This window comes from Myotis nattereri (assembly GCF_964212035.1).
Source record: "Myotis nattereri genome assembly, chromosome: 6".
Lineage (NCBI taxonomy): Eukaryota > Metazoa > Chordata > Mammalia > Chiroptera > Vespertilionidae > Myotis > Myotis nattereri.
Window position 1 is genome coordinate 78544549 of NC_138081.1, and position 18209 is coordinate 78562757.

At 42.4% G+C, this 18209-nt stretch overlaps 1 protein-coding gene across 1 annotated transcript in view; it reads left to right on the forward strand.

Annotated features, from left to right (window-relative positions):
• Positions 1-5358, forward strand: part of SLC18B1 (solute carrier family 18 member B1) — a 32328-nt gene extending 26970 nt beyond the window's left edge. Inside the window, exons 10-14 of the mRNA XM_081094426.1 lie at positions 1354-1449; positions 3263-3337; positions 4277-4370; positions 4463-4515; positions 5163-5358. Of these exons, the coding sequence (XP_080950552.1) occupies positions 1354-1449; positions 3263-3337; positions 4277-4370; positions 4463-4515; positions 5163-5235 (391 nt within the window). The 3' untranslated portion in view covers positions 5236-5358. The remainder of the gene's footprint in view (positions 1-1353; positions 1450-3262; positions 3338-4276; positions 4371-4462; positions 4516-5162) is intronic.
• The last annotated feature ends 12851 nt before the right edge of the window (positions 5359-18209 follow it).

Below are 18209 nucleotides of genomic sequence, written 5' to 3' on the forward strand. Positions count from 1 at the left end.
TTGTATTTTTTTTACCAGACTGCCTTTATTTGTGATCGCAAAAGAGACAGTTCGTGGCTCTGCCTCTGGGTGGCAGTGTGTCTGGATTTACCTCCAAGGCTCTAAGTCCTCTCTATCAGTAGGGTTTTGTTTGTTGTTTTTTTTTTCCTCTATGGTATTTGGAACTGATTCGGGAAAGACCACTGCCCAGAGCTGGTTCCTTGCCACTGTCCGCTGTTCCCAGGCTCCCCAAAAAGAGCTTTCCCCTACAGGCTCTGCGAATGACCCCAACTGGGGAATCCCATGCACTGGGTTTAATAATCAAATGCACGGATCTAAGGGGGACTGTAACAAGAGCCTGATAGTTGTGCGAATTCGCAAGCCTCCACCTTCCAGGTCTGCGCACAGTCTCCGCGCGCAGTCTCCGCGCGCCCACTCGCCCCTGGCACCAAGCAGCCAGCAGATTGGCAAAGTCCAAGGCTGCTCCTTTACATCCAGTCCAGCTATGGGCTCATTTTTCGCGTTCCCTTCTGCCAGCAGCCCTGTGGGGCCCCTTCCCCACTCACGGGTCACGCTGGTCCCAAAGGCTGCGGACTCTGTGGGGCGCAGATTCCGCCCAGCGCTCGCGTGAGCTGGGTCCTCCCTCCAACCCGAACTGCAAACCGCACCTTTAGGGGATGTCCAACCTTTCCGTGAGAAGAAGCAGTGCTCGTCTGAGTTCAGGCAGTCACGCGGCTTGAGATCCCTTGTTTCCAGGTTAGTAGCTGGTCTCTGGATGCCGGCAACGACGACCCAAGATGGCGCAGTCTCCGCTGCTTAGCTGGCGCACCAGGAGAGGCTTCAGCCGCAGTCTCCAACCGTCCTTTTTTTTTCCTGGGGGGTTCTCGGTCTTTCCTAGCTGCAGACAGTCTCTCAGCTGAAAATCCTCTGCCTATTCGGGCTGAATGTTACCCGTTTCAGCTGCTCACCCTTATCTGCTCCAGGACAAGGCACAGGACACGTCCGCTTATACCTCCGCCATTTTCCGACATTTTTTAGCCAAATGAATTTCAAAGCCAAGCAATTGAAAGAAAAACATTAGCATTGGCGCTTTCACCAATTTTGAAAGGATTGTGCAGGTGATATAAGGCAAGTTGGCTCCAGACATGTGATATATGTGACAAAAGACACTGAGATATCAGGATGAATTGACCCCCACCCTCAAGTATAAGGAGCTAAAGGATGCGGTCACTGAATGAAATGTGACCAGATGGGAATGAGGACAAGACCAGGCCTGGAATCTGTGAAAGGAACTTCTCTTTGGGCCCCCCTTATCATGAAGCTTTGTGTCTCTTCAAAGGCTAATTTTTGTTTTTCTCCGAAACTCTTTTGCAGTCAACTGTGGCTGTTGGTGCTGATGTTAGTCATCATTGGCATTTCCTCTGGAATGAGTATAATCCCAACTTTCCCGGAGATTATCAGTTGCGCCCAGTAAGTTACTTTCATTCTGTATTTTTTTAAAATATATTTTTATTGATTTCAGGGAGGGAGGGAGAGGGAGAGAGAAATAGAAACATCAATGATGAGAGAGAATCATTGATCGGCTGCCTCCTGCACACCCCACACTGGGGATCAAGCCCACGAACTATGACATCCTGGTTCAGTGGTTGACGCTCAACCACTGAACCACGCTGGCCAGGCAAGAGCTGTATTTTAAACAGGCTTTCGTGAATTTCTCAATTTTGTGAGATTTTGGAAGTGTTTGTTTTTTTTTTCATAATATTATATCTTTATGATATCATGTCACACACTATTGTGATATAAACAGTATATGCAATAATGCAGTAGTATAAATGATAATGTATACAGTAATGGTTGAACTGGGTTGTGGATAGATGCGTAGCTTGGTTTATGTACAGATGCACATTTGAACAACCAAAGCAAAATGGAAAAGCCTCGGCATTATTCCTCTCTCGTAGAGGAGGTCCAGCCAAGAGCATAGTGTGGCCAGGCAAAATGGTTCTCGTACCAAGTCCAATGCGTGAGGGGTTTGCCAAGCCATTCTCTCACACCAGCTGGGGTGGCCTACAGTTCAGCTCAGTTCTGACACTGACCACCCACAGACAGCATCAGATTTCACAGGCTTAGGGCCCAGTCCCACAAGACTGTCCCCACTTCAGATGCCAGTCGCAAGCTCAGGCTATCACCTGTACTCCTGACTGACTGGCTGTCAATCAGATGTCCCCATGACCCCCTCCTTGGATTTGATTCATTTGCTAGAGCAGCTCACCAAACTCCAGAAACCGATTTACTCCCTAGATTATGTTTATTAACAAAGGATAATAAAGGGTAGGAATCAACAGCCAGATGAAGAGATACACATGGCGGGGTCCTAAACAAAGGAGCTCCTATACTCATGGAGTCTGGGCCCTGCACATTGGCAGGTGTAAGGGTTCCGGTTCACCAACGAGGAAGTTCTCTGAACCCTGTCCTTTTGTTTTTTTTATGGAGTTTTATTACTCCGGCATGGTTGATTAAATCGTTGATCACTGGCAATTGATTCAACCTCCAGCCCAGAGGTGAATGGCGTGGAGGGATGAGGGTGGGGGGACTACAAGTTTCAACCCTCTAATCACAGGAACAGCTCTCCTGGCAGCCGGCCACCATCCTTAGGTGTTTTCCAAAAGTCACCTCATTAATATAACAAAGACTTTTATTGCTTTCAATCAGTTAGGACATTTCAAGGATTTTAGGAGCTGTGTGTGCCAGAAATGAACCAAGACCAAACATGTACTTCTTACAATAAATCACAGTATCACACCAGGCATTTGTCACTTGGTCAGCAGTCTCCCATTTAGCAGGCTTGGTGATGGAGAACACAGAGTGAACTTGGGGGAGTTTGTCCCTTCAGGGAAAATATTGGCCCTTAGGCTGTGTCAACAACATCTCCCACAGGAAGAAGGAGCTTCTCTGCATTTTCTAAAAGTTGCCTTTACATGCCCATCCCATTTTAAGAATTTCTTCATTATATATTTTTCTGAGCATTTAGTGCAAATGGGTTGTGATTCTTAATGTTGTATCTTATATATGCAACAAGATTATTTTTTAGAAAACCAGGAAGTAGACATTAGTATGAAAATTCCTTCAACTTAGATTAGCTTTTTATCTTAGAAATGGAGTAAGATACTGGTTTTGTTTTTGGTTTTGTTCAGATTCCTCCTGGCTTGCTTTGTCCATTATGCACAGTTCTTGTCTATGGCACAGCATCCCTTGCGGTCACTGACACACTCTTGTCTCTCTGCAGTGAGAATGGGTTTGAAGAAGGATTAAGTACACTGGCCCTCGTGTCAGGTCTCTTCAGTGCCATGTGGTCCGTGGGGTGAGTAGCCACTGAATTCCAGTCACCCTGGCAGATGGAAAATACTGTCCCTCAGTTACAGATGAACAAATGGAGATACCAGATGAGTTAGCCAAGGGAACACAATTTATTTATGGCAGAACCAGAGTTTTACCTGTACCCTCTGACTCTAAGATCATTGGTTATGCCAGCAGTTTTATATACCTAACCAAATAAAAATGATATTTTTAAGTTCACTTATCAGGACCATATCTCCATTTTTAAAATTTATTTACTTATTTATTTTGTTACTCTATACCAGGCGTGGGCAAACTACGGCCCGCGGGCCGGATCCGGCCCGTTTGAAATGAATAAAACTATTCAAAAAAAAGACCGTACCCTTTTATGTAATGATGTTTACTTTGAATTTATATTAGTTCACACAAACACTCCATCCATGCTTTTGTTCCGGCCCTCCGGTCCAGTTTAAGAACCCATTGTGGCCCTCAAGTAAAAAAGTTTGCCCACCCCTGCTCTATACTATGCCAAAGGGATAACTGTATGCTGGCAATGTAGATATCATCTATAAATATGTACTGAATTAAATTATCTTTAATACAAACACTGAGTAGAGAGAATAGTATAAAAATTATTTTGAATGCCTGTCTTTTTTAAATTTTATTTTCGTGTAAGGCATCAACTTTTCAAAAGCAATTATAATTATACAATTGTTTAAAAGATTTAAGCATCATCATTTTTCAGGTAGCACCATTTTCTTATACCCAATGCTAGGTCCAGAAATCACCTTTTTTCTTTAGAACTTATAGTTCCAATTTAATGAAAACCTGTAACTGAAGGAGCATGCAACCTTAGGAAGGATCTCTCTCGCCCCCTCCTCCCCATCTCTCTCTCTCTCTCTCTCTCTCTCTCTCTCTCTCTCTCTCTCTCTCATTTAATACCCCTTCTTCTTTTCATTGTTAGTGCTTTTATGGGACCGACACTGGGTGGATTTCTGTATGAGAAAATTGGTTTTGAATGGGCAGCAGCTGTACAAGGTCTGTGGGCTCTGACAAGTGTGAGTAATCAGTCTTTTATTTTCATTTTATTTGTGTGGAGAAACATGACTTTGAGAATTGACATTAACTAGTAACTTCGATTGTGTTAAAGGGACTATCGATGGGCTTGTTTTATCTATTGGAGTACTCAAGGAGAAGAAGAAGGTATGGTCAACTCTTGAACTTCTTTCTCCCTTTAAAGTTGGCTTGTGGCCCAACCTGGTTTGGCTCAGTGGATAGAGCATTGTCCTACAGACTGAAGGGTTCTGGGTTCAATTCGTCAAGGGCACATGCCCGTGTTGTGGGCTTGATCCCCAGTATGGGGCATGCAGGAGGCAGCTGATCAATGATTCTCTCTCCTCATTGATGTTTCTACCTCTCTCTCCCTCTCCCTTTCTCTCTGAAATCAATAATAATAATAATAATAATAATAATAATAATAAAAGTTGGCTTGTGGAGACTGTGTATGCATATATGCATAACCCATGGACACAGACAATAGGGCGGTGAAGACCTGGGGTGGGGGGTGGGGACAGGCTGGAGGGGGTCAATGGGGGAAAAAATGGACATATGTAATGCTCTCAACAATAAAGGATTATTAAGGAAAAAAATAATAAATAATGAAAGTTGGCTTGTGGAAATAAAAAAGAAACACCATTCTACCTCCATTCTGACAGTCAGCAGATTGCTAGGTGCTCTAAGCCTCAGGACTTGGCAGATACCTTTGAGAAGGTAGTTGGGTAGAGACATAGGTACTGAATTTTTTTAAGATGAGAAATACTACGATTCTTCTTTTCTTTCCTTCAATGTAGATCAAAACTTCACAATATCCTTGGTACAGAGGAGGAACAACGTGCTCTCTTGCCTGATGAAAACCAGCCTTGAGAACCTTGGGAGACACAGGGTTGGGAGATGGATGTTCCTGGCCTTGAATATTAAAGTTGGAAAGTTTGAAAAGTGTTCTTAATTTTACGCACAGAACTTCATGAACCCACACCAGCATCCTGGAAGTGTCCATATATTTTTGGATGATCCGTGGTGGCTGGCTACACATACTGTTGTCCTGCAAGGCTGGCCTGCTGAGCCCTGGCCGGTTTGGCTCAGTGGATGGAGTGTCGGCGTGCAGACTGAGGGGTCCCGGGTTTGAGTCTGGCCAAGGACACATGCCTGGGTTGTGGGCTCGATCCCCAGTGGGGGATGTGCAGGAGGCAGCTGATCGGTGATTCTCATCATTGATGTTTCTATCTCCCTCTCCCTCTCTGAAATCCATAAAGATATATATATATATATATATTTTTAAAAAAAAAGCTGGCCTGCTGAACCAGCTATATTTAAAGCATTACATCTGAGAAAAATAGTTGAAAATCAACAAAACTTTGTGTTTCTAGATGATCAAACTTGGACTTGAAGATGTTATTGACCCTCGGTCTCCTGTTTCCTCTGTTTACTTTTTATTCAAAATGCACTGATTCTGTGAATGTACCTTTGTATATTAACAGGGAAAGAAAGTATGTGAATTGACATTAACTAGTAACTTTGTGTTAAAGGGATTATCGATGGGCTTAAGGGAAAGAATTGATATGCTTAAAGATAATAAAAGTGACTCAATATTTGTAGAACAGTTACGATGAAATCAGTTTTAAAAAGATATGCTTGATTTTTGTCCTGAGATTTCTGTTTTTGTTCAAAGGCAAATTTCCTGCCTATTATGCAAAAACTGTAACATTTCCTGGCCCTTAGTTCTTTTAAAAAATATGTGTGGAAGGTAGAAGAATAGCATTACTTAAGATTTCCATTTGTGCAATGTATTTTCAGTTATTATCTGAATTTATAAGCAATGCTTGATATAATATTCATTTCCCATAAGCTCTGTTTCAATTCTGCCATCTTTAAAAAAACAACAACACATATTTCTAGTAGATATATCCATTCCTAGAGCAGGCGATTCCACAGGAATGCTTGTATGTTAGTGAAGGGATTCCTCCGCCTTCATGTAAAATCCATGCTGTTGTTTGAAGTGAAAGAGAGTCCCTATTGTGCAACTATCAAACCTCCTGATCCATTTCCGTGGTGTAACAGCCACATTTACCTGTTTTAAACAGAAGAAATGGCTTTAGCTATTTAGCTGTACAAACATATTTATTGAATGCCTTTTCTGAACGGATCCTGTGATAATGTGCTAGAGATTTCACCGTGATCAAGATAAACACAGTCTCTGCCCATATCCAACTTATATTTTAGAGGAAGATAATAGATAAATACCAGAATCTCTATTTTACAGAGAGGCTAGGAAGGAAAACAACATGGTGATGTGAGGGAGTAATTGATGGCTTGATTGGGTGTGGGGTCCTAATTTTTAGACAAGGCTTCTCTGTGGAGGTGGGGCTTTTGAACTGAGAATGAGAGGAAAGCAGACGACAGCATGTGCAAAGGGGCTGGAGGTGGTCAGAGATGAGACCGTGGCCTGCACACCTGAAGTCTAGTAAAGAGAGGAGGTTGGAGAAGTGTGGAGGGGCCAGCTTTTAGGTGGGGATGCTAGATCCGATGCATATTTCAGGAAGGCTATTGTCTGGGCATGTGGATGTGAGCGGGATGTGATTTAGCAGAGTTGGAGGGAGATCTTCGGAAGCTTTGAGAGAAATTTTAATGATTTGGATCAGGGATGTGGTGGTAGAAAGGGAGAGGAAAGGGCGTGTTTGGAAGTGGAACCAACAACACCTGCTGATGTGGAGGGAAAGGGAAGAGGAATTTAGGATGACCCCCAGGTTTTGGCAGGAGGGTGAGGGAAGAATAGTAGCAAAACAGATCCTGAAGGGTCAAATTAAACCATAATGTGATGCCCTTTCACACCACCAAGACGAAAAGAAGAAAAAAAATGTAAAGGATGACAAAACCAAGACTGGGGATGATGGAGAGCGACTTGAAGTACGACAGTGTTGGAATACTTTTTGACATTAATTGCCCAAATCGGATATCCACAAATTCTATGCACTCTTCATTCTTCCTGTCCCCCAAATTCCCTTCGCCTTAAGACCACCAGAGGGTGGTCCAGTGCTCGGAGTACATGGTGCGGGGCCGGGGGGGAGGGATGTCACAGATTCCCCCGTTTCCCAGAACGACCCCCGGAAGGAGTGTGACCCCGGCCCGCTGCATTGTATGGGGTGCAGAGCAGGTGCAGGCCTCGGTCACCCTCGCCCAGCTTCAATGCTTAAATCGCCCTGGTCCCACTTTGCTTTTCTTGGCAGAGCACAGGCTGGGGCAAGGTCGCCCCTCCTCCCCCCAGTGGCCTAGACTATGCGGAGCGCCTGCAGTTTCCGACGCTGCCGCGCGGGGCCGCTATTGCACCCAGCGAGCAGCCAGCAGCTTCCTGCGGGGCGGCGGCTGGGCTCCCACCTCCACCACCCGGCGTCCGGGCACCCCCCCAGGACCCAGGACCGACCGCCTAGTACCGTTACCAGCGCTATTGGCTGTTGAGAGTTCAAAGTCAACACAAAGATTCCAAGCTTTCTGGTGAGAGAACTTTCTGTTTCTATTCCCAACAGGCTGTTGTCAACACATGCTGCCGCGGATACCAGTGTATTTAAAGACACTTTGTATGAAACTAACCTTGTAGCTTCCTCATTTTATGATTTTGCAAGTCTTATTAAAATAAATGGCCAAAAAGAAAAAACGTTAAAAAATAGAGGAACTTTGAGCAATGAAACCAAAAGACAGGGTGGAACTATCAAAGGAAATCGTGTTCATTTATCTTTTTATATGTTTATATTCTTCTAAATGTAACAAAGGTGCCTAGCTTAAAAGAATCCTTTAACAAAAGGAGACTATTTTATGTGGGTAAATGTAGCATGTAATAGTAATCAAGAAAATGTATCTTTTGTGTTAAGACCATGTTGCAACCTCTGCATATGTGATATATAAGTTAATCAAAGGAAAAAGAAAAAGGACAAATAAATCACAAATTATATTTTTAATTAAACTTTATAAGTTTGGGGATCATTTTTTATTCACATGCAGTTGTAAGAATTAATACAAAGCCCTGGCCATTGTGGCTTAATTGGCTGAGCAGTTGGTTGAGTGTTGTCTCATGCACCAAAAAGTGGCAGGTTGGATTCCCGGTTGGTGCACATGCAAGTACATGCCAGGAGGGGGCATGCGATGGATGTTTCTCTTTCTCCCTCTCCCTCTCCCTCTCCCTCTTCAAAAATCAATCAAAACATTTTTATTTTTTATTTTATTATTTTTTATTTTTTTAAATTAAATCTTTATTGTTCAGATTATTACAGTTGTTCCTCTTTTTCCCCCCACCCATAGCTCTCCTCCACCCAGTTCCCACCCCACCCTCTGCCCTTACCCCTCCCCCTGTCCTCATCCATAGGTGTATGATTTTTGTCCAGTCTATTCCTGCACCCCCACACCCTTTTCCCCCCAAGAATTGTCAGTCCACTCCCTTTCCATGCCCCTGGTTCTATTATATTCACCAGTTTACTCTGTTCATCAGATTTTGTATTCACTTGATTTTTAGATTCATTTGTTGATAGATATGTATTTGCTGTTCATAATTTTTATCTTTACCTTTTTCTTCTTCCTCTTCTTAAAGAATACCTTTCAGCATTTCATATAATGCTGGTTTGGTGGTGATGAACTCCTTTAGCTTTTTCTTATCTGTGAAGCTCTTTATCTGACCTTCAATTCTGAATGATAGCTTTGCTGGATAAAGTAATCTTGGTTGTAGGTTCTTGCTATTCATATTGCTTTGAATATTTCTTAAAAAGGAATTAATAGGCATGACTGGTTTGGCTCAGTGGGTAGAGCATCAGCCTAAGGACTCAAGGGTCCCAGATTCGATTCTGGTCAAGGGCATGTACCTTGGTTGCGGTCACATCTCCAATACAGGGTGTGCAGGAGGCAGCTGATCGATGTTTCTATCTCATCGATGTTTCTAACTCTGTATCCCTCTCCCTTCCTCTCTGTAAAAGAAATCAATAAAATATATTTTTTTAAAAAGGAATTAATATACAGAGGTTATATATACTCTTTACCAAGTTTCCCCAATGAAAACATCTTGCAACATTATAGTACAAAATCATAGCCAGGATATATTGATGGAATCGGCGTGGCTCAGTGGTTGAGCCTCGACCTATGAACCAGGAGGTCTCTGTTCAATTCCTGGTCAGGGCACAGCCTGGATTGTAGACTCAATACCCAGTAAGGGGTGAGCAGGAGGCAGCTGATAGATGATTCTCTCTCATCACTGATGTTTTTCTCTCTCCCTTCCTCTCTAAAATCAATATATATTTTAAAAGATACAGAATATTCTTCATCCTTCATGTTGCCTCTTTATAGAACATCCAGTTCCCTCTCACAGTCACACCTTCCTTAATCTCTGGAAACCACTAATCTGTTTTCTATTTCTATAGTTTTGTCATTTCAAGAATGTTGTATAAGTGGAATCACATAGTATGTTATTAACTTTGGGGATTGGGCTTTTTTCATTCAGCACATTGCTCTTAAGATTCATCTACATTGTTGCATGTACCTATCGTTCATTTCTTTATATTGCTGAGGAATATTCCATGGTGCGGGTCTACAGCTTGCCTTATCATTCATTGAAGGACACCTGGATTATTTCCAGCTTATGTTTATTACAAATAACGCTACTATGAACATTAATGTTCAGATTTTTGTATGAACATGTCTTCATAATTTGGGATAACTGCCTGGGAATGATACAGCTGTTGAATGGTATGGTTGTTGCATGATTAGTTTTCCCCTCAAATAACCCATTATTTTACATAGGAAATTTGATTTGGACAATAGATATTAAATATCATACATTAATGAAATATTCTATTTACTTATTTATTAAGTTGTGAGGATTTAAATATGATAACTATACCTCCTCAAATCTAGCTGGTAAAAGAGGTGGATAATAAATACCGACATAATTTTCTAACTGATTTTCACTAAGTACAATTACTAGTAAATGAAAGTAAAGAAACACATATCTCTGTTTATATACAATCTTATAAAAAAGGAATGACCCAAAGTTTAGTCCTATGATAGTTATCTTTCCTTTGGTATCAATATCATATGTCCTCTATTTATGAAAAACTCATAGGAGTGTAAGACTCAAATAGCATATTCAGACAAAGAAAAACACATCTGAAGTATTAACAAAGGGAACTAAATAAAGCCTGCTTATTCAGCCTTTTTTAAGAACAACTTGCAAATCTTAAACATTTGCACTAGTTTTCTCAGAAAATCCACAGCCTGTTCTACTCCCAGCTTATTTGTAGTTGAGAGTTATAGGTGACAATCTAGGAAGGCTTGGGGTTCAGTACAACTTCTGAGTTTAGTGCAATTTTGTCATCAGTACTACAACATATCATTCAAAGTCCGTTTCTTCTTGACAAAAAGCATTACAAATACAAAAAGTAGTACATTATTATTTCATTTTTAAGTTTTTGTCATTCAAAACAAATTTGAATACCAAATTAGTTGTCACATTATTATATACTAGAGGCTCAGTGCAGAAATTCATGCACAGGTAGAGTCCCTAAGCCTGGCTGGTGATCAGGGCTGATCAGGTTCTCCGCCTCACTGCCTCCTCCTTCCCTCACTCCCTCAGCACCGCCCCGTCACCACTGCTGCCGCTGGTCACCCGCCATGTTCCATGCCGCCCCCTGGTGGTCATCGCACATCATAGCGAGTGATCCAAGTCTCCCGGTCGAAGTCCTGAGAGAACACTTGCATATTAGCCTTTTATATATATGGATTTTGAAAATGTCCACCATGAAATCAATTGTTGGATGAATTCTGATAGAGTTGTTTTCCTTTAAAAAAGTTAAAACCAGTGTACATAAATATTTGAACATAGTATTAATAACTTTTCTTCATATACTTTCAGCACTTTGGGCTATATTCATTTCCTGTATTGTTTTCTGTTTTATCACTATTACTGGGTCCTTTTACCTCTTATTTACTTAGCTGATGAAGATCAGTCACTCAGTTGTTGGTGAGTCCATTCCCAAGAGCCAGGTCCTGTCTCTAGATGTGGAACATGAATAGTGGGAGGACAGGGCTATGCATTAGGAAGTGGCACTATCAAATCATAGTAAGAAAGCAGCAGCATTGGACTATATACATGCCATTGCATCTTCTGAAAGAAAAAATATCTTAAGAAAAAGCAGCAATATTGGGGGGAAATGCATAGGGAAGAAAGACCTGCCCATGACTTCTTTCATTTTTGTTGTTGGGGAATTTGTCTTAACACAGCTCTCAGGACCTTGGTGAGCTGATTTAGAGGAGCGAGCACTCCCACGTATATACTGTGCATTAATTGATCATTGATCTTCTATAGAAATGAATTCCACTTAGCAGCGCTATGGCCTGTGACTCTGATTCTGGGTGTTCAAAGCAGACAAATGCAAGATGTCGGCTTTTCTTCTCTGTCTTTGCATGTAGTCACTTTGGTTAATGGCTCAGCCTATCAGAAGTAACAGCTCATAAAGAAATTCTTGCCCTGGCCGGTTTGGCTCAATGGATAGAGCGTCAGCCTGCAGACTGAAGGGTCCCAGGTTCGATTCTCGTCAAGGGCATATACCTTGGTTGCGGGCACATCCCCAGTGGGGAGTGTGCAGGAGGCAGCTGATTGATGTTTCTCTCTCATCGATGTTTCTAACTCTCTATCCCTCTCCCTTCCTCTCTTTAAAAAATCAATAGAATATATTAAAAAAGAAATTCTTCCTGCCCTGGGGCCTCTCAACTCTCCACCAACACTGTCCTGTCCTCTTCCAGAACAGGGAACAGGATGTAGGAGGCACTGGGATTCTGCCCTACCTCCCTGTTTACTGTTCCACCCAGGATGGGGTGGGCCCATTAGTAGCTTTTTCAGAAACTGCCACGCTTGTTTTCCAGGGTGGCTGGCTGTGCCATTCCGCATTCCCAACAGTAATGAATGAGTAATAGAGTTTCTCGGTAAGTTGTGTGCACGTGTGTGTTGCGTGTGTATCTGTTTAAAAAAAAAAATCTGTAATGAATGAATTAAGGAGTTCGAATTATTGATCAGAGAGAAAACCTGTGGTACAGTTGGAGAGAAAACATTCAAAAGTAGCTGGTAGAAATGGACTTCCAGTTAATAATTTCAGGATAAACCAGTCAGGGCAGATTGACACAGAAGGCTTTGTGGAAAGAGAACAATGAGAAAACAGAGACAATGTACTGGTTGACGTTTTTTAAAACAAATTAGTAGCCAAGAACAGGTGTGCCGGGGTCCAACCCCAGCAGGTCCAGGGGTTCCCAAAGGTGTGGACGGAGTCGGCGAAGAAGGAATGACACGGAGACGGAGTTCAGTTGATCAGCAGCCTAGCCAGGATCTCCAGCGAAGTTCTGTTTAGGATCTCCAGCCAGGTTCTGTGTCCATGGTCTCTTGCTAGGTTCTCCAGCCAGGTTCTCCAGGTTCTCCAGCCAGGTTCTGTAGCCATGTTCCCTCGCTAGGTTCTCCAGCCAGGTTCTGTCCAGGTTCTCCAGCCAGGTTCAGTCACCAGGTTCTAGTCAGGTTCTCTTGCCAATTTCTGTAGTCAGGTTCAGTCCAGGATCTTTTGCTATGTTCTCTCGCTAGGTTCTGAGGCCAGTTTCTGTCCAGGATCTTTTGCCATGTTCTCTCCAGCGAAGTTCTTCTGTCTCTAGAGAACGTTCTGTGTAGGTTCTGTGCCTAGGTTCTGTCTCTCTCTCTTCTCTTGCTGTCTTGTTACATCTGTATTTATACCAGTTGATTCAATCCTATCAATCTCTATTCCAAAGGTTAGGGCGTTTCTTATCTCCATTCCAGGGAGTAAAGATTATGTAGCTTAAGCATGATTGTTCATAGTTAAAGTGATTAATTACCCGCCTGGCACTTAGTTAAGAGGTTTTATTCCCTCCCTAACTTCAGGGGAAAATCCCTACCTGGGGAAACAACCTTTCTCAGAGACCTTGATTAAAACACATAGTGCCAAGAAGGTGAGCAAACATATTAAGAACAGTATGCCATATATGCCAGGTCCTTTGAAACAGCAAGGATGGACCGGCTCCTGGCACAGGTGGGCACAGGGGCAGAGAGAATTAACGCCCTGGGTCAAAGCTGCCCTGGGCATTGTCCTCCAATAGAACCACCGTCTTCTGGGCTTGAGGCAATAATAACAGCAAAAATTATTCAGCACATACTACCACCTTTGGCAGATGAGGGAAACTGTGGTACTGAGAGGTCACATTACTTACTCATAGCCAGCCAGCTGGGAAGTGATTCAAACCTAGGCATTCTGGCTTCGGGGTCCATGCCATTAACCATCACTCCATACCATCCTGACTCTTATAACTAAAGTGAGAAAAATTCCTGCCATGTGAGTTATCAGTAATTAGATGCAGCGCCATACAGGAATTTAGTTATGTCCACATGGGGGAAAGTTCTAGAGTGGATTTGCATTACAATAAAAGAACACTGGGCTAAAGAGAAGGAATATAATGTGAATGTAAGAGTCAACGTAGGTCTTAGGGCTAGAAAATGGCTCTGTTATTTCCCCTGGCCATTTGGACATTGCTCAGTAGCAATCATGTAATTCCACCTGGCCTGTGTTACCCAGCCCCTACGACTGCTTGACAGAAAAGCCCAGAAATCAGGGTTGCCAGGAGAGCCACCGGCCTTGGAAAGAGGACAGCAGATAGGATCCAGGGATGTAAGGCCTCACCTAGACAGACCCGTAAGTAGTGACCTATCTTAGGCATTAAACATGCTTTTTTACATCCTTGCCCATTGAACATGAACAAGGTGAATAATCGGTGAATTACTGTGATGCTCTGATGAATGAAAACAGGGCTATCCGGCAGACCTAACACACTCAAGAGCTGAAAGTAACCACACAGGATATTCCATTCATACAAATTCCTAACTGCATAGGTTATCATGGGAAGTCATGTCCTAAGGCCTATATGATAGATTAATCTTTACATTGAACAACCCCTTTCCATTGTTTTTGTGCTTCTAGGGTAATAAGCTTAGAATGTCAGAATAAATCTTCTCTAGACCTCCAGAGATAAACACCCGGTACCGGGGCCAGACCACCCCAACATGCCTTGTTGTTATCATTTACCTGCATACCTCTATACAGTTACTTGTATGTTAAGTGTTAACTATGCAGCACCCATCAATGTAAAAGAAGTATGCATCTCTCCATTTTTATTTTTCATTCAGTCCTAGAGATTTCCCTGCTTTGCGGTCTCCCACTTCCTTATCTACCACCAATGGATTTCAGAACCTTCCTTCCATATAGACTTTTTTTTTTTAATTTTGTCCTTTTTTTTTTTTAATATATTTTACTGATTTTTTTACAGGGAGGAAGGGAGAGGGATAGAGAGTTAGAAACATCGATGAGAGAGAAACATCGATCAGCTGCCTCCTGCACACCCCACACTGGGGATGTGCCTGCAACCAAGGTACATGCCCTTGACTGGAATCGAACTTGGGACCCTTGAGTCCCAGGCTGGCGCTCTATCCACTGAGCCAAACCGGTCAGGGCCTTCCATATAGACTTTTGATTTTACTAATATATAAACTAAACCACAAAACTGTTACTCCTTGGAGCATTTTCTCAATCCTTTGAAATTTTTGATTGCAGGTCTGGCCCTCAGCTTTGACTCAAACTCTTTGAACTTTTCTTTATGTTTGAACATCCTCATATTGTTTGATAAAAACAAAAATGTCCCACAGCTTGACACTTTTCTACTTTTAATCTATCTTTTCATTTTTCTCCTTCTGGAGTACCTGGGATTTCAGCTTTATTGTTTTATCCTTTCAAGTGCTTATTTCTGTAACTGCCAACACAAATGAACAAGTGGCTTTGATCTGCTCCTTTGGATTCATTCCTGTTGTCCTGAAAATAAGGCGCTCATCCTTATTTTGCCACAATCTTTGAATGCAGCTGTCTTAATCCAGGTGGGCTGCTGTAATGGAATACTACAAACTGGGCATCTAATAAACAATGGAAATTTATTTCTCATAGTTCTGGAGGCTGGGATGTCCAAGATCAAGGTTCAGATTCAGTATCTGGTGAGGACCTGATTCCTTCTTCACACTGTGTTCTCACACAGAAGAAGGGGCAAAGGAGTTCCATAGAGATTCTTTTATAAGGGCAGAATCCCATTCTTTTTTTTTATTTTAAATATATTTTTGTATTGATTTCAGAGAGGAAGGGAGACGGGGAGAGAGATAGAAATATCAATGATGAGAGAGAATCATTGGTTGGCTGTCTCCTACATGCCTCCTACTGGGGATCAAGTCTGCAACCCAGGCATGTGCCCTGCCTGACCAGGAATTGAACCGTGACCTCCTGGTTCATTGGTGAATGCTCAACCATTGAGCCACACCTGCCGGGAAGGAGTCCCATTCTTTTTTTTGTTTGTTTTTAGGAGTCATATTTATTGCAAATCCGGGACTATGAGGGGCCATTCTCCAAATCTCATAGTAATAAGATGGTCGCAAAACCAGACTTATACAGGCAAAAATCACAAAGGTATTGATTACATCCCAAGGTTTGGAATGAGGAACCTGATTTGCAAAAAGCAGTTTACAGAAGCAGAAGCAGCATGTTATCTAAATTACAGTTTTGGGTCTCGGGGTCACTGAATTGACAGAAACACATTATCTGGAGCCCTCGGGTCTGGAATGAGGAACTTGGTCAGACTTAAGCATGTGATCTAAATTATAGTTTTGGGTCCCCGGGACACTGAGTCAACAGGGACAGTTAACTGGAGCCCTCTGACCTTGGGATAAGTGTGCTGTCCTTTCTAGGTAAAGGGAAATGTGCTTTCTAAGACCAGTCTGACCACAACCCATGGGATACTCACATTACAATCAATAGGGTATTTAATCGAATGGGATGATTTATATAATTCAGAAAATCAAAATAACTTAAAAGCAAATAAGTACAGAAGCTAAACAGCAGGGTTAAAGTTAAACTATAGTTTCTACTGGAGATGATTGCTACCATACTTCATTCCCCACTGGTTTTATGTGCATGAGTCAAATCATGGAGGAGTCCCATTCTTGAGGGCTCCTCCCTCATGACATAAACATTTTGCAAAGGCCCCACTTCCTGATACTGTTATGGGTTCAATCAGCGAGATAGACCACCGACTCGGAATTTAAATTTAAGAGCCTTTATTAAGCTGGCCAGGTGACTACAGCGCGTCCCTCCCCACTCTGGGAGCCTCGCAGCTTGTAGTGCCGACCGAGGGTACAGCAAAGCCTTTTATCTGCAACACTACAAAGCATTTGGAGAGGTAAACGGAGTCACACCTGGCTGGGTTGAATCATAATACATTGTTTTTCTAAGACAATCTAGCAATTTTTCTCTGCCACGATCCAGGACCCTAATACAATCGGTAACCTTTCCATGCCTCAGTCACTCCCCTAGCACATTCCATAACCCTTCCATGCCACAGTCCCTCACCCTAGCACAGTACATCACACTAAGAATTAGGTTTGGACATATGAGTTTGTGGGGTGGAGGGGCACACAAACATTCAGTCTGTAGCACCAACCAAAACAATTTTTAAACATTCCTTTCGGTGAATGCAATGAACTTTGGGCATAGTTGAATGGGAACTAAAGTTAATGGTTTGCAAGCAAAGTCAGCAAGAGAGTTGGTTACTGTTTTCCCTTTGAAGAATCGGGAGCATGCGACCAGTTCAAAGGGACTTTTGCAGCTCCTCAACTTCTGAGAGCTGAAAGCAGAGGGTAGTTTGAACCACGTGAAATCACAGAGGCCGTAGGTCAAAAACAGTTGGCTACTGGCAACTTCCTGTGGCACAACCCTTTCCATTCAGTGGGGCATGACATTTCATAACTCTCCGATTTCCTCTTGGTTTTAGTTGCATTAGCTGTCCTGTCCGAGCAGTTGAACGTGCATCCAAGTCTCACTTGCATGAGACCAGACACCAAAGAATAAAGTTCAGGCTGGTTCTGCTCAAGCAGACATTTCCTTCCAAAAAGGCAGATTCAAACAAGCTTTTGAAGACATATGGAAGCCTCCAAAAGGGACAGGGACAAAAACATTGTTTCTTACCACTATGTCCTTTTTGGAGATATAGTATCATCTTTCTTTCTTTCTTTCTCTCTCCCTTTCTTTCTTTCCTTTTTTCTTCTTTCCTTTTTTTTTTTTTTTTTTGTATACAATTATCAAGAGAATAGTTTGAAAAGAAGAACCTGGTTTTTCTTGCTTCTTATTCTGATGTGTCATCCTTGCTGCCATGAGAAAATGCTATCAGTGTTGTACACGCTATTTCCAACTCTTTACTTCTCAGCTCACTTCATGTCATTTCATTTCTGGGAGAGAGGCCAGACGAGGACGTCCTTCAGGCTGAGGCAGGGCTCGAAGCGGCTCCGCACTATCCTGAGTTCCTTGGTGTTTTTGTTGTATCTCCACCTCGTGGTTGATGGGCACCTGCCACGTCCTGCTTGGCAAGATCCAGGAGTTGATCTCAGGTACTCTGCCCCCATTTCATCCCCAGGACCCCAAAGAGACTAGATTTGTTTACTCAAATAAGAGTTGTTCTGTGGGCCTAACAACTAAAGCACACGAAACATTCGGGATCATTACATGACTAAATTGTCACTGTTTGAGTTAATAATTGTCATCCCATCCTAATCTTACAGAGAACCTTCATGTATCTTGGACTCTCAGACTAACCTTGGGAAAGAGAGCGCGCAGGTATGTTGTATTATTATTTTTCACATCAGAGTTACTTTAATTTTCTCTCTCTTAAAGGGTGTAATTGTACTACATTTCAATTTTGTTTTTATTGAAATTTGACATCAAATTTTT